This window comes from Alternaria triticimaculans, assembly GCF_023758025.1.
Source record: "Alternaria triticimaculans strain BMP 0046 chromosome Unknown scaffold_7, whole genome shotgun sequence".
In the NCBI taxonomy this organism is placed as follows: Eukaryota; Fungi; Ascomycota; class Dothideomycetes; order Pleosporales; family Pleosporaceae; genus Alternaria; species Alternaria triticimaculans.
The window spans coordinates 1,525,335-1,538,228 of NW_026055964.1; the positions used below are offsets into that span (position 1 = coordinate 1,525,335).

The following is a 12,894-nucleotide window of genomic DNA, read 5'->3' on the forward strand; positions in this document are numbered from 1 at the left end:
GGTATCAAGAGCGGTATCTAGCACATTCCCTCAGCCCACGTGACATCGCGTTCAGAAGCACCATGATTGGGTCGGAGGGCCCATCCGTACCAACAACACTACTCCTGCACCAGCACTATTCCGTACAAGAAGTCTGGCACAAACCTGCTTATGCAAGTCAGTCACTTTCACTCAGGGTCATCCCGCTCGACGATGCACCGATCTTAGACTGTCACTGTCCATCGATCTTTCCATCGACGATACAGTAGCTGCAGATAGCAACGGAAGGACTATATGTCCTGTACGTGAGTACATATCGCTTAGCGTTGGGGGTATAGACCATATGTAGGCTTGCTTCTCCCATGCGAGCAGATAGCACCGGGAGGACCACACGTCCTGTACGTGAGGACATATCGCTTAGCGTTGTGGGTATAGACCACATTTATCCTTGCTTCTTCAATGGGGAGAATTGCCGGACCCTTGACTGGGTCGACCAGAAACGAGCTAACCCATTCTCCGGCCCAAGGTTTCGCTTCACGGTCCCAGTAGTGCGACTCATCCGGGCTCGACCGCATGAACTAAGAGATATCGGGTTGTACATGCCAGTAGGCTCCACATCAGGAGAGGAATACCTACAATGTAGATACTCGACCATCTGATCAAGATGTGGAACTGAATCAAGTCTTGTGATATGAGATATGCAGAAAAGAAGCACGTCCGGTAATTCGGGGTCATGGAGACAGCCAATTGGTGTGTTCAGCCTGGTTCAGGGCAAAAGGGGTTGTTTGTAATTGGTCACAGTATCATAGCCAGTGCACAATCAGGTTTTCTGCCCAGACCATTCTCGCAACCACAAGTCTGTGCTACAGATTGACTCCACGTATATAAAACAGCCATCCAAACGAATGTATGCAGCATATCTCTTTGGGAAGGTTGTTCCGATATGTATGTAGTTCTCGAGACAGAGAGTGGTTATCTTCGACAAGGAAGTGGACAGATCGAGTGCTATGACCCTGCAGCATTGTAAGACGGGTACTTCACCCGTAAAGCACTAAAGCAACGCCTACAGCTCAGCCCATGAAAGAACCCATCAAGGGGTATACAAAACTGGCATGCGAGCGATCTTTGTGCAGTCGTTGCAGCTGACCATAACCCGGTGGAAGACCTCATCAGGACCGGGCGCTTCGAGACAGACGTGGGAACCATGTTCGGGCGAGCTGCGTAGAACAAGAATGCCACAGATCTCGCAGATGAATGGCTCGAGATGTCAAACGTAGGACGATGTTGGTATACATTAAGCGAGGCCCATGTGGTTGGAGATCGAAGCTATGAGAGCCTTCTTTTTTTGCACAGACTAGGCCCAAAGCGCCGCTAGCTTACCCCACCATAGGATTCAAACGAGAGCAGCAAGGAGATTTACACCGAAACCAATGAACGATCTTTGTCTTTTCGCTTACTTGCCAGTTTCGGACCTTCCTGTCCGCTGCCCAACATTTCTGGACCCTGCGCTGTTGCGATTCTAGAATCCATTGTCCGTTCATGCACAGGTGAGAGCCGCCACCAGTAGCTTCAACTAGCTCACATCGGAACCGTGGAATCATACCTTTACTACACGTTTGACACTTAAAGCCATAACTTCGCCACCCACCTGCCTGCCAGGACTTCCGCCTGCTCTTTACTTTTTGGCGGCATTGACGCCGGGCGCGCCACCTCGAAGGCTACCATGGGACTCCTCGATCTTCCACCAGAACTTCTTGACCTGATCATTGACCGTACCGCACCTGATGGTCTTGAAAGCTTCGTGCTCTCATGTAAGACTGTGTATGGACGCGCTGCGTCCCAGATCCGACAGCACAATGACATGCGCAAGACTTGGAGCCACACGACTAACATGAGCCGGACTCGTCGCGGTGACACATTGGCTATCCTGCACGACATCTCTCGCGATCCGATCATTGCTGAATACATTGAGACTCTGTCTCTCTGGGATCACCGGCAAGACGATGAAATGCCGGATGATACCACCCCGCACAGTTTCCGCGAAGATGAGCAGGAGATGGAAAATACCAGAGATCTGCTGCGGCGCGCCGAATATTACGCCGATGCTGACGAGGAAGAGTGGTGGGGTCGCATTCTGGAAGAAGACAGAGCGGGTGACCAGTCGAACATGGACAAGTTGTATGCGACCGTCGCTTTGTTAAGTCTTCTACCCAACCTCAAGACGCTGCAACTACCTGATAGGTGGCATGAGGTCAGGGAAGGTGAGGGCGCCGAGGCTCTTGTTTCTAATGTGCAGTCGCTTGTCGCCATGTCCAATGCAGATGGGCACCGGCAGAAGCCCCTGGCTAGGCTCGAGACTTTGTTGCCGTTCGTGGAGGAAGGGTATGACGTCAGAGTTGGCTTGCAATGTCTTGCGCCTTTCATGACTCTCAATAGTATACGAAACATCTACGCTGTCAGCTGCGTTGCGGTTGACGAGGATTGGGGAGGTGTTCCCTTCAACTGGCTCAACCCAAATGTCAAATCTCCCTTGACCCGTGTCGAATTCGCCTACTGTTGCATGGACGCTACGGGACTCTCGGCCTTTCTCACAAACACACCAGCTCTCCAAGTCTTCAAGTACTCACATCAAACAAAATGGGATGGTCTTGAACACGACTGGAACGCGGGCGAAATGATCGAGACCCTGGCGAACTACAACAGCGATACTATTGTTGACCTCGCCATCACCATTGACGAGCTGCATGGCGAGATTGTAAACGGTCTCTCCTCGTTTCTGCGATTTACGAGATTGCAAAAGCTAGAGGTGGACGTCGAATGCTTCTGTGGACCACCACTGGAGAGCGGACAGCGCCAGGGCCGTGATGCGCATATCCCAACTGGCGCGAGGACGTGGGGGCATATCGACATTCCCTGCATGGGTGACATGCTTCCGGAGAGTATGAGAGAGCTGCATGTCAACACAAACTTCCCAGAGCCGTCGGAAGAGTCCCTCAGGGCTCTGTTCAAGAACATTGTGGTGCGACGTAAAGACAAGCTCATCAACTTACATACGGCGATCATCCGACAGTACGGGTCATCCAGTGCGGGAAAGATTGCCGAGAGCCATGATGTCATTTTGGAAGTATTCGGCGCCGATGGTGACAACCTACTCCCAAGGTCCATGATGCCACTGTGGAAGAGAGAATTCAACAGTCGCGTCGGTGGGATCGTATTCACAAATAGCTAGAGGGAGGACCTGACATCAACTGGAAGATCGCAACCTTCTAGTTGCGCTGATGGGCTGCTTTCCGGATCCGAAGACGCGGGTTTTGACAAGTGCGATGTTGGTGTAGTACGCGATGCTGGAAGCGAGGCGCTTGTGTAGAGGCAGTGGTGATTCTGGGAAATACCAGAGGTCACGGCCGGCTATCGCCGATTCGGAATTCTTTGTATATGTATCAACAAAAAGCCAGTTAATCTGGAAAGCAATGAGAATGCAAGAACGACCTTCCAGTGATCGCGAATGTTGTGATGCCCCTGCATAGTCAGGATGATAGCGCGGGTCACGATTGCGTCATACCAGCGCCCTCAAACCAGCCACCTCGCGCACTGACAAAATCATCACATACGAAAGCAGGATCGATACTTATAACATTCAACACATTAGCAGCTACGACCTTACTAAGCTCGCAGCTATGGCAGTTGCGTGCTCATTCCGAACTGAACACGTCGCGCGAGCACCGGCCAGCACGACCCACCCTTGTTACAGCATACGGGAACAACAGTCACATCCCCACTACCTTTTATCAATGGTATGATGAGAGCCGACCAAGAGGCTCAAACGTCTATCAATTTATCTGCTCAGAGAACTCAGATGGCGCGAGGCGCATGACTTCACCCAGCGGCAGCTCTGGATTAGTAATGGCCGCAGCCCATTGAGACAGTAACACAATGTACAGCACGTGAACGATGCGAAAAATGATCTAGAGATGCTTTCAGTCAATGTGTGCATGACCAATGTCTCTCGCTCGACAGGTTGACCAAAGTATGGTTCACGTTGACTCACAGAACTTCGAACAGTCATATACTCATTCTTCAAAACCTGCGTTTCCTGCCCTTGTTCCATCATCTAAAGATATCGCCCCATCAACTTCAAATATGAAAGTGCCACTTGAGATACTGCGCTGCATCTTGGAATTTGCAGGCGCGTCCTATAACCGTCACGAACTTCTCCAGCTGAGGCTAGCCAATTGTATGTCCATTAGTCCTAATGGATCTCGTCGCATAGCTAACAGTATCTAGCTCTATTCGACGAAGAAGTCCGCTCCATATTCTTCACCGACCATGGCCTCGAGTCAGTTCGATTCTACCTCCACTGCGGCGCGGCCTCTGGTCGTGAATGTGTTCGACAACCTTTCTGGGACAGAATTGATCGGTACTTTCGTTACGCATACCTCCAACATTGCGTCAAAATGCGGGGTGCTGAGTCCAGTCTCTTCGCGCATTTATTCGCTCCCGTATATGAGTCACAGCTCAAAAATCTGGGGATATCGGAAAGAGACCGTGCCACTAGACAAGAGAAGCTGGAATTGTGGACAGGCTTCTGCATGCATGAGTATTGGAAGGAAAGCAGGGTAGTCGCACACGCTTCCTCGTCAGATGGGGCGAAGAAGCTGCCACACTATGATGAATACACGATGGATGACGACCCCGAAAAGCGGGTCGAGAATGACCGGAAGTTTCTCGAGATCTGTTGCGCCATTGTCGCCGACGAGGAAGATGCAGTGCTCGACGCATTCGCAGGCTTTCACAGCAGCGTAGACGATCTGAACTACTGTTTCGGCACGACCCTTCTTGGCTTCGCAGTTAGTACCGGACATACAAATATGCTCCAACTGCTCCTCCGCTCAGTGAAAAGCATAAAGCAGGAGCAGCTATACAGGTACCTCTTCATCGCCATCGCCGAGCTCGATCGCCCCAAGAAAATGATCGGCATTTTGCTCAACCACTCCATACAGCATATGAAAGATACAGCAGGAGGCAGTGTCTTCGTAAGAAAAGACGTAGCAAGACGGATTCTCATCAATGATCTTCTCATCTCAGCCAAGGCCAAACGCGACAAGCGTGTCTTTGATGAGATATACAAATGGATGGAACGCGTTCCAGACTTTCACGGTAAACTCGTCATCTACGAGGCTTTCTTCAACCAAACTCTTTACGATGAGAATCCATGCGTATTTCTTCCCAAGCTTGATACTCTCTCAAAGCAAATTGACAAGATACCGGGGACACGCGCCGCGATACCCGCGTACTACCTCAACAAGTCATACCAGCGGCAGCTTGATAAGAAGTTCAGCGACGTGTATCGTGATGGCCGTTGGAGGTTACCACGTCGCTGGCTCTGGTACAGCAATTCCAAGGTCCCGGGATACTACACGACCGATGGGGGGTCCATAGGAAGAAGCAAGTACATAAAGCTGACGAGCCCGCTGTTCAAAGCAGTGGCAAACAAGTCGCTAGATTGGGCTGATAGACTGCTGTGGGCTGGTGCGGATGCGGGGTGCCAGGAAGATGGCGTGGGCTTACTAGACGTGGCATGGAATGCCAAAATCAGGATAGAGGTTGCGCAGCTCGTTTATGCGCATGGCTGGAGGTATAGAGATGGGGAGTGGTTGAGATGCGGAGATGCTTAAGTCTAGGATGAACTGCGGGTAAACTACTATCGAAACGCGCGTGCACTATCGTCGGTAACGTGCGCCAACTTCCGCCTTACCCTTGCTCTTGCGACCATCACCACTTCTGTTCCCTGCGCGACTTCCCTCACCTCTCAGTTCTTCCCCGATCCTGTAAGCAGCCCCACAATATCAACAATCCAAGATCACATCCGCAATATCTTCCCGATCAGCGTCTCGCGCCAGCTGCACGGCAGTCTTCCCCTTCTTATTTTCCACACTGATATCCGCTCCTTTATCCAACAGGCACTGCACTATCTCCAAGCTGCCCTTCAAAGCAGCGATAGCCAACGCAGTCATACCCTCCCGGTCTTGACCTCTGTGAGCGCGGCTACAAGTACGGTCGATATCCTCTTTGATCTCCTGTTCAGTTAGATTGTTCAGCAGGGTCTCCATGACTGGCATGCGACCAATCTCAGCGGCAACGTGGAGAACGGTCATGCCGAAGTCTTCGTACCGCATTCGCGCTCCGCGCTTGAGTAGCCCACCAAGACTATCGAGACCGACGCCGCTTACTTGACCCGCGTTGTGCAACATGAGGTTCAGCGCGATGCCTTCTTCAATGGCGCCCTTGTCGAAGCGAAAGTTCGGTTGTGCTAGGAAGACCATGAGAGTGTGGATATTGGGGTGCTTGACTGCCCATTCCAGCGGTCTTGGATTGTTGACAAGGGCTGGGAAGTTCATAGTCTTTTCGCTGAGTAACAGTTCTGTCATCCGGGGGCTTCTGCGGAAGAGTGCGTTGCTCAGAGCGTTGCGAAGATTTATCTGATTGTGTCTGATCATTTCGCGCACGACCTCGTAGTCTAGTATCTCCTGGAGCATGCGCGGTTCGTGATGCCATGTTGCGTATTCGATGAGGTGGCCAGCCTTCTCCTGCATATTGACCGTTGTCAGGATGTGTTTCAGCAGCTGGTATTCACCGGAATCTATGATGGCTTCAGCGTATGACGTTTTGTTCCATGGGAAAAGGTCGCCGGACGATTTTACGAACACGAATTTGATGGCGCCGTCGAGCATTTCTGGTTTACCGGTGCAGACTGCGTTCCACAATACCGCCTCGATTTGTTCTTTCGTTAGATGTATATCAGTGGGGCCATGTCTCGAATGGATCGGATCTGCTATTTCCACACTGGAACCAGCCGCGAGGATACATGAGAAACTTCCAGAGAACTCGAAGGTTGTAGCGAGAAATTTGGCCGTCTGAATATGGTTATGCAAGATCGCGACATCGACCGGTGCTAGCATCTGGGCGTCTAGTGATGACATGTCCTCTACCAGCAACCAATACGAGGAGGGGGCCTCGATGAGCTTGTCGAGACCAAAGAGGGCGCATACGTGGAGGAGTGTTGTATGATGTTTACGAACATCATGATACGGGGAGATGCCGTAATTCCAGGTCATGAACATGATCCACCACTTCTCCAGGACTATTGGTTCAGGGCAAAAGGTCGCCTCGATCAATGCCACCAAGTCTTGCGGGATGTCCTTCAGCAGTTTGATATGTTCAGCCCAGTGATTTACTGCATACTTCAAGTCGGTAGGGACTTGCGAGACCCAAATAGACTCGTCGTTTTCCAGATCTGCCATATCGATCTGAGCAAGGCCAGCGCCGATTAACTCTAGGCATTGTCGAGCAAGCTTGGCATTGTTGGCGTCCGCAAGACTTGACTCTGAGAGCGCGAGCCACGCATCGGAATCTGCGAACCCTATGTGCTCGGAACTAATTAGCAGTTCGGTTGGACGAGAGTCGAGGAATTCAAGAACGTGGGTTCGCTGGCTCTCGGGGAACATGGACAGAAGCTGCCCGGTGGTCGGCGGGCAAAGGTAGGCAGCGAGCACCTGCAACACTATAAAACCCATGCGGCTATACTTCTGGCTCAGGCTGCTAAGATGCTCTTCGGCTGTAAGCGAGCCCATAGTGGAAGACATAGACCCGCTCCCAGTGCGCGCATCCAAGTCGACATTCCCGTATTTTGCGACGTCTAGAGGGATGCGGGTGGTGACGAGGAACTTCAGAGTAGGCTGCGTCTCCGGGCAGCCTTCGTACGGGAGCGTAAGATCGAGTAGTTCAAGGATGAGAGCTCTACTCTCTGCGCCACATTCGTCCAAGCCATCCAGCAAACAGTATGTTATTCCCGCGTTGCTCAGCTTTGCAGCCCGTCGTAAAAAGGCCCACATCATTCTGGCCTTGGCGAGGTAGGAAGGTACATAAATGGGATCTTGAAGAAGCCATTCACAAAATTCTTTAGTCAAATCAGGTCTTTGTTGGACAAGCTGATATATCCAGCCGTTTAGCACTGCGCTGGCAGTACTACGTCGACGGTCAGGACGATGACAAAAGAAATACAGGACCTGAGTCTTCTTGGAAGAGTTTGACGACTGGAGACCTTGAAGGTGTTCAACAGCGAAAGAAGCTGCTGAAGTTCTGTCGATCTTAGATCCACCGCATATCTGAATTCGTAGTTGGGCATGAGTGGGCGCAAGCCACTGTGTAAAGATGCCGTCATCTTTTATCCGTTCGCTCTTGCTGTTCTGCCCAAGCGAGCTTTTGATGGCGTCGAAATGGTGGGATGGATCGAATGGTTTCAAAACGCGCTCGGTCTTATCTTCCAGGCTGAAAATGTCCCTTTGAAGCTGGAGCATGTGAGGATTGTTGAGACGTAAGCAATTCTTAGGTATGAAAGTTGGACGCGCATCCTGTGGCTGGACGTTCTCTGACTGGGCGTTCTCTGTAAGCACATCTTGTGGTGGCATAGTGATTACAAGGTAGTTTCTCACTATCTATCGATCCCCAAGAGCAAGGATAGACGGATACATATACACTCCATCTTGCTGTTTGGGTGTGTATCATCTCGTGTAGCAGTTGCGCTTTGCCATGCGCACGCGTTCCTGACAATTGCGTGTTCAGGTGGGTAGCAAAGCACCGAATCCCATCAGATGTCGCCAACTCCTATAGTCAACGAAGATGACACAGTGATACTTGCAGCTTCCACAAAGCTCGCGCTGGGTTGATGTATGGTGTTGGGTGGTAGTCAGGATGTTGTTGTGGCAGTCGCGATCACACCAGAACCCGGCGAAGAAGGTCCGCGGAAGTCTCACGTGACGGCGCGACAAGCGATTTGTGGTTTCGGCGCGCAAAGCCGTCGCAATTGGCCGGGAGGTATCTGCGCAAAGCAGGATCTGACGCAGGGTGATCCAGTCGAATGAGGGAGACATGCGAGGAAGAAACAAGTATGGGCGGGCAGAGTTGGTCAACTGGGAGGAGCAAGGTTCCAGGTACGAGGTTGAGATGAGGTCAAATTGGGCAGTCAGGCGGTGCGCCTCCCGCGGAGCGTTGCGGATGGCTTTTGACGGCATCGCGATGCTGAACGGGAAAGGCGATGCATTGCGGCGACATTGGTCGGTAGAAAAGCCATGCGGAGAGATCGGCCGAAAATTGAGTGTCGTGATGTTGCGCGGTGCGGGCGGTGGTGTTGAGGTTCAGCCTCCTATTATTGGGCCCCAGCCCCCATAACAAGATGAATAATTGCATCATGGCGTCGTAGTCAACCAGCGCACTACTGTGTCAAATCCCCAAGCGCGCCCTGCTTTTCCCACCTCTCTTACCTGGGACGGATTTTCGGCATCTTACAATTGCTTAACTGTCTTGTTCCTTCTCGAGCATTGTGTTGTGTGTTCTGCATCACACCAAATTGATCTACCTCCCCCACAACTAGCGCCGGCATCGTCGGTTCCAGGCCAGGAACTGCTGTTCCCCCAGACGACGGCCCCCCAAACACGCCAGATACCAACACCACCACTTTGCTGCCAGCGCGCATTCCCGCGGCCAGTGTCGCATACTGCTCGACTTCACCATGCCGGCCGTACGCGATCCCCTCAGCTTCCTCGCCAACATGGCGCCCCGCGACTCCAGCCTCAGCGCCCGACAGCCTGCCTTCGACGTGCCAGCGATTGTCTTCGATGCGCCCAAGGCAGCCCCCATTGCCAAGCGACAGAACGTTATATATGCCCAGCAGGGTATAATACCCACCTACTACAATACCGACGGTCCTGAGCCCGGTACCGTCGTCGGCATTGTGCTAGGCAGCGTCGCCGGCTTTCTCCTGATCTGCTGGCTCATCCAGTCCCTGATGAACACCAACAACAAGACGGGTACGACCACGGCCATGGCTGGAGAGGAAGAGATTGTGGTGCGCAGGCCACGACGCAATTCACATGGCGGACGCTCGTCGCGACGCCGCTCGGAAGTCCGCGAGATCAGCAGGAGCCCGAGGCGGAACAGTGGACGCTCGCAGATCATCGTTGAGGAGAGGAGGGGTGCGCCGCCGAGAGCGAGGAGTATCATTGTGGAGGGGCGGCAACGTGTTCCAGGCGATGATGTCGTGGAAGTAATTGAGGAACACGACGAGTACCGCGAGAGGAGAGGCACCCGGAGAGGCCCGGGATACCGGTGAGTGCTTGAAATGATCTTCTCTGAAGACATAGATTTACTAATGCATACAGGTGAACAGATACTGAACAGTAACTTCATCGCGCATCATACCCTCCACCAAACACCCCACAACCTACCAACATCCTTACGTGCGACCACTACCCACCGTCGCACCACAGATACCCCCAGAATACCCCTTTGCTTCTATCGAGTTCTTGTTTTCCAGTACTTCCACCGATATATCTTCTTCTTTGTACCATAATACGGGTCTCTTGTTTGACACTTGGCGTTCAAGCGGCGGCATTGAAGGCGACGACATCTAGTTTGAAAGTGAAGGAATGGGAAAAGGAAGATGTTACGCATGACGCATCATGTATAGCGAGACGCGCCTCTGATTTTGGACGTATGGGAAATGATGAAAGAAGTTCTTGTTTGCAGATGAATAGTCAATATATGATCCATGAGATCGAATTATCAGTAGCCGGCTGGACCTTGCCGTGACGTTGGGGTCGCTCTTTCCTTGTAAGGTCGCTCACCTCGACTAGCCCCACTTTTTGCTGAAATACTGTAAACAAACCGCTACACTCTACTTCCTCGCCCCACAGTTCGTCTTCAAGCTCAGCAGGCCCATCCAATACCACGCACCCAGAACGACGGCTGTCTTTTGCGCGCAGCAAAGGTAATCATTAGCTAGACCGTCCGCTCAAGAAGCTCAACTAACATGTCGATAGATGGCTGCCTCTGGACACTCCGGGCTGCTTGGCCTCCCGAGGGAGCTGCGCGACATAATCTACGAATACGCACTCACCGAGCAAGCTGGGCTCGTTCTCACGGACCCCTCTCCCTCTCGCCTCCGTGCAGCACACAATCCGCGAGGCCCCGATCCGAATCCACTCAAGTTCGTTTGTCGTCAGCTGTACGCCGAGACCAGGGGCCTCGGTTTGAAACACAACAAGATAACTTTCCCTGGTCCATTCAGCTACGAACTATTCGACAAGTTCACTAAGAAGTACTGTTCGGCTGCGAATTTTGGACAAGTCCGACGTGTCGCGATCTTGCAGACGACATGTGGCAGACTGCACACCGAATTGCAGGGGGCGGATACGATCAGCAAGAAATACCCAGCCCTATCCGTGGAGGTGCGACTTGATTGGCTTTCCGACCAACAGAGTTTCCAGGGTTGGTGTTACTGGGGCAGCGTGGTCCAGCGTGCAATCAAAGGCACGTTTCCTGATCTCGCCAGTGCAGAGCTCAGGGATAGCGCGAATCGCGCGGCACAATATCGCTGTGCCTCTCGAGATGGCTTTTGGGCGGATTCGACGGCTGTACAAGTGTTTCCTACGAGTTTCGACGAGGATGAACTCAGGCGCACTGCTCCGTACTCTGACATTGATGATGTCGATGGTTGGGTTGCGCAGTGTAAACAGTGGTCCCAGGAGGGTTTCTGAGTCGTTGCCAACGCTTCTTGGATATCACGGCGCGTCCATCAGTGATGCGGCGAAAAGGTTTAACTCGAGTTTGGCTTTCAGAAAGCATTCCAGCGACTCCGGCTACAAGGGTAGATAAGCAGCCATGTCCAGGTTCTAACGATTGTCGCGAAGATGGTTGCTAAGTCTAGGAATCGATCAGGACTCATGCTACACAATCCACTCGATACTTCTGCTTGATTTGACGTCTTCACTCCATCCGCTGTGACGTCACATACGCAGTTGCTCCTTCCATATGAGTCTCTGTGGCCCGCCAAGCCTCAGAGCAAACGGGCTAGTCTCCTAGACAACAACACTGAGACTTTACTTGCCTCTCCGCTTCTCCTCCTCCTCACACTACTTACTGTCGCCGACACTCAGTATGCGCCTCCCACCCTTACAGCCACTCGCCACAGGCGGCTCAGCACCACCGTCGGTCCCAAACCGCCTACTCGCTCTACCAAGAGAACTCCGCGATATAATCTATGAGGGTAAAGTAGCCGCCACGAATAGCTCTTAAGATATCTTGCTAACTTATTACTAGTATGTAGTACCCTTGCTATGCTTTGCCAACGCGGTGCTGAGACATCTTACTATTCGTGCTAACAGCTTGATAGTACGCCCTCACGGAAGATAGAGGCCTCCTTCTCATCGAAACCCACCCGAAGAGCTTCAGAGGCCATCGACTCTACGAACACTGGGTAGAATCTAACCGCGTCAAATACGTCTGTCGCCAGCTTTACCACGAAACCAAGGGCCTAGGTCTGAGACTAAACGACCTGGCTTTTCAGTCTGACCGGCAGATCGCAGACTTCTATACATTCATTACTGCGTGCTCGGTGGGTCAGCAGCAATGCATTCGTCAAGTCACACTATGCGACGAATATTCGAGTTCCTCGGGATGGGTGAGCTCATGGAACAAGGGAGTCGAGATATTGGCGCCATATGTCGCCTTTTGGCCCGGTATCAAGTTTCACTTATATGTCGGCTCTCTCGGCGAAATCGAATCCGCCGATATGTGGCTTATGAAGGCTGCCGGCCTCCTGTACGCCAGACACATGCACGAGAACCATGCTGTTCTCTCTCCGTTCATGCGCCGGATGGCCGTTCGTCTTGGCTCTGATCGAGAGGAGCCAATCCCGAGTCATATCCGCATATTCCCTGGTACAGGGCCTGGCGATCTTGTTCAACCTGTTTTCAGTGAGGAAGACATACAGAGACATGGCGTGGCGCAGATCGAGCTCTGCATCAAGGAGATTGAAAAGTGGCAGCGAGAGGGTGTCTAGAAACATCGGAGCTTCTA

At 52.2% G+C, this 12,894-nt stretch overlaps 5 protein-coding genes across 5 annotated transcripts; 4 read left to right on the plus strand and 1 right to left on the minus strand.

The window, feature by feature from the left end:
- Positions 1 to 1,702: 1,702 nt before the first annotated feature.
- J4E78_005875 (uncharacterized protein) lies at positions 1,703 to 3,208 on the plus strand (the record flags this gene model as incomplete). The annotated part of the gene is made up of 1 exon (XM_049366490.1): positions 1,703 to 3,208. One exon carries the CDS (start codon positions 1,703 to 1,705, stop codon positions 3,206 to 3,208), a length of 1,506 nt encoding a protein of 501 aa, XP_049222216.1.
- A 911-nt stretch (positions 3,209 to 4,119) lies between these two features.
- On the plus strand, positions 4,120 to 5,654 carry J4E78_005876 (uncharacterized protein; the record flags this gene model as incomplete). Its single annotated transcript, XM_049366491.1, has 2 exons — positions 4,120 to 4,125; positions 4,257 to 5,654. 2 exons carry the CDS (start codon positions 4,120 to 4,122, stop codon positions 5,652 to 5,654), a joined length of 1,404 nt encoding a protein of 467 aa, XP_049222217.1.
- Positions 5,655 to 5,825: 171 nt separating this feature from the next.
- J4E78_005877 (uncharacterized protein) lies at positions 5,826 to 7,874 on the minus strand (the record flags this gene model as incomplete). The annotated part of the gene is made up of 1 exon (XM_049366492.1): positions 5,826 to 7,874. The coding sequence occupies one exon, from the start codon at positions 7,872 to 7,874 to the stop codon at positions 5,826 to 5,828; it is 2,049 nt and encodes a 682-aa protein (XP_049222218.1).
- Positions 7,875 to 9,547: 1,673 nt separating this feature from the next.
- On the plus strand, positions 9,548 to 10,200 carry J4E78_005878 (uncharacterized protein; the record flags this gene model as incomplete). Its single annotated transcript, XM_049366493.1, has 2 exons — positions 9,548 to 10,143; positions 10,197 to 10,200. 2 exons carry the CDS (start codon positions 9,548 to 9,550, stop codon positions 10,198 to 10,200), a joined length of 600 nt encoding a protein of 199 aa, XP_049222219.1.
- A 656-nt stretch (positions 10,201 to 10,856) lies between these two features.
- On the plus strand, positions 10,857 to 12,877 carry J4E78_005879 (uncharacterized protein; the record flags this gene model as incomplete). Its single annotated transcript, XM_049366494.1, has 3 exons — positions 10,857 to 11,134; positions 11,295 to 11,304; positions 12,209 to 12,877. 3 exons carry the CDS (start codon positions 10,857 to 10,859, stop codon positions 12,875 to 12,877), a joined length of 957 nt encoding a protein of 318 aa, XP_049222220.1.
- Positions 12,878 to 12,894: the final 17 nt, after the last annotated feature.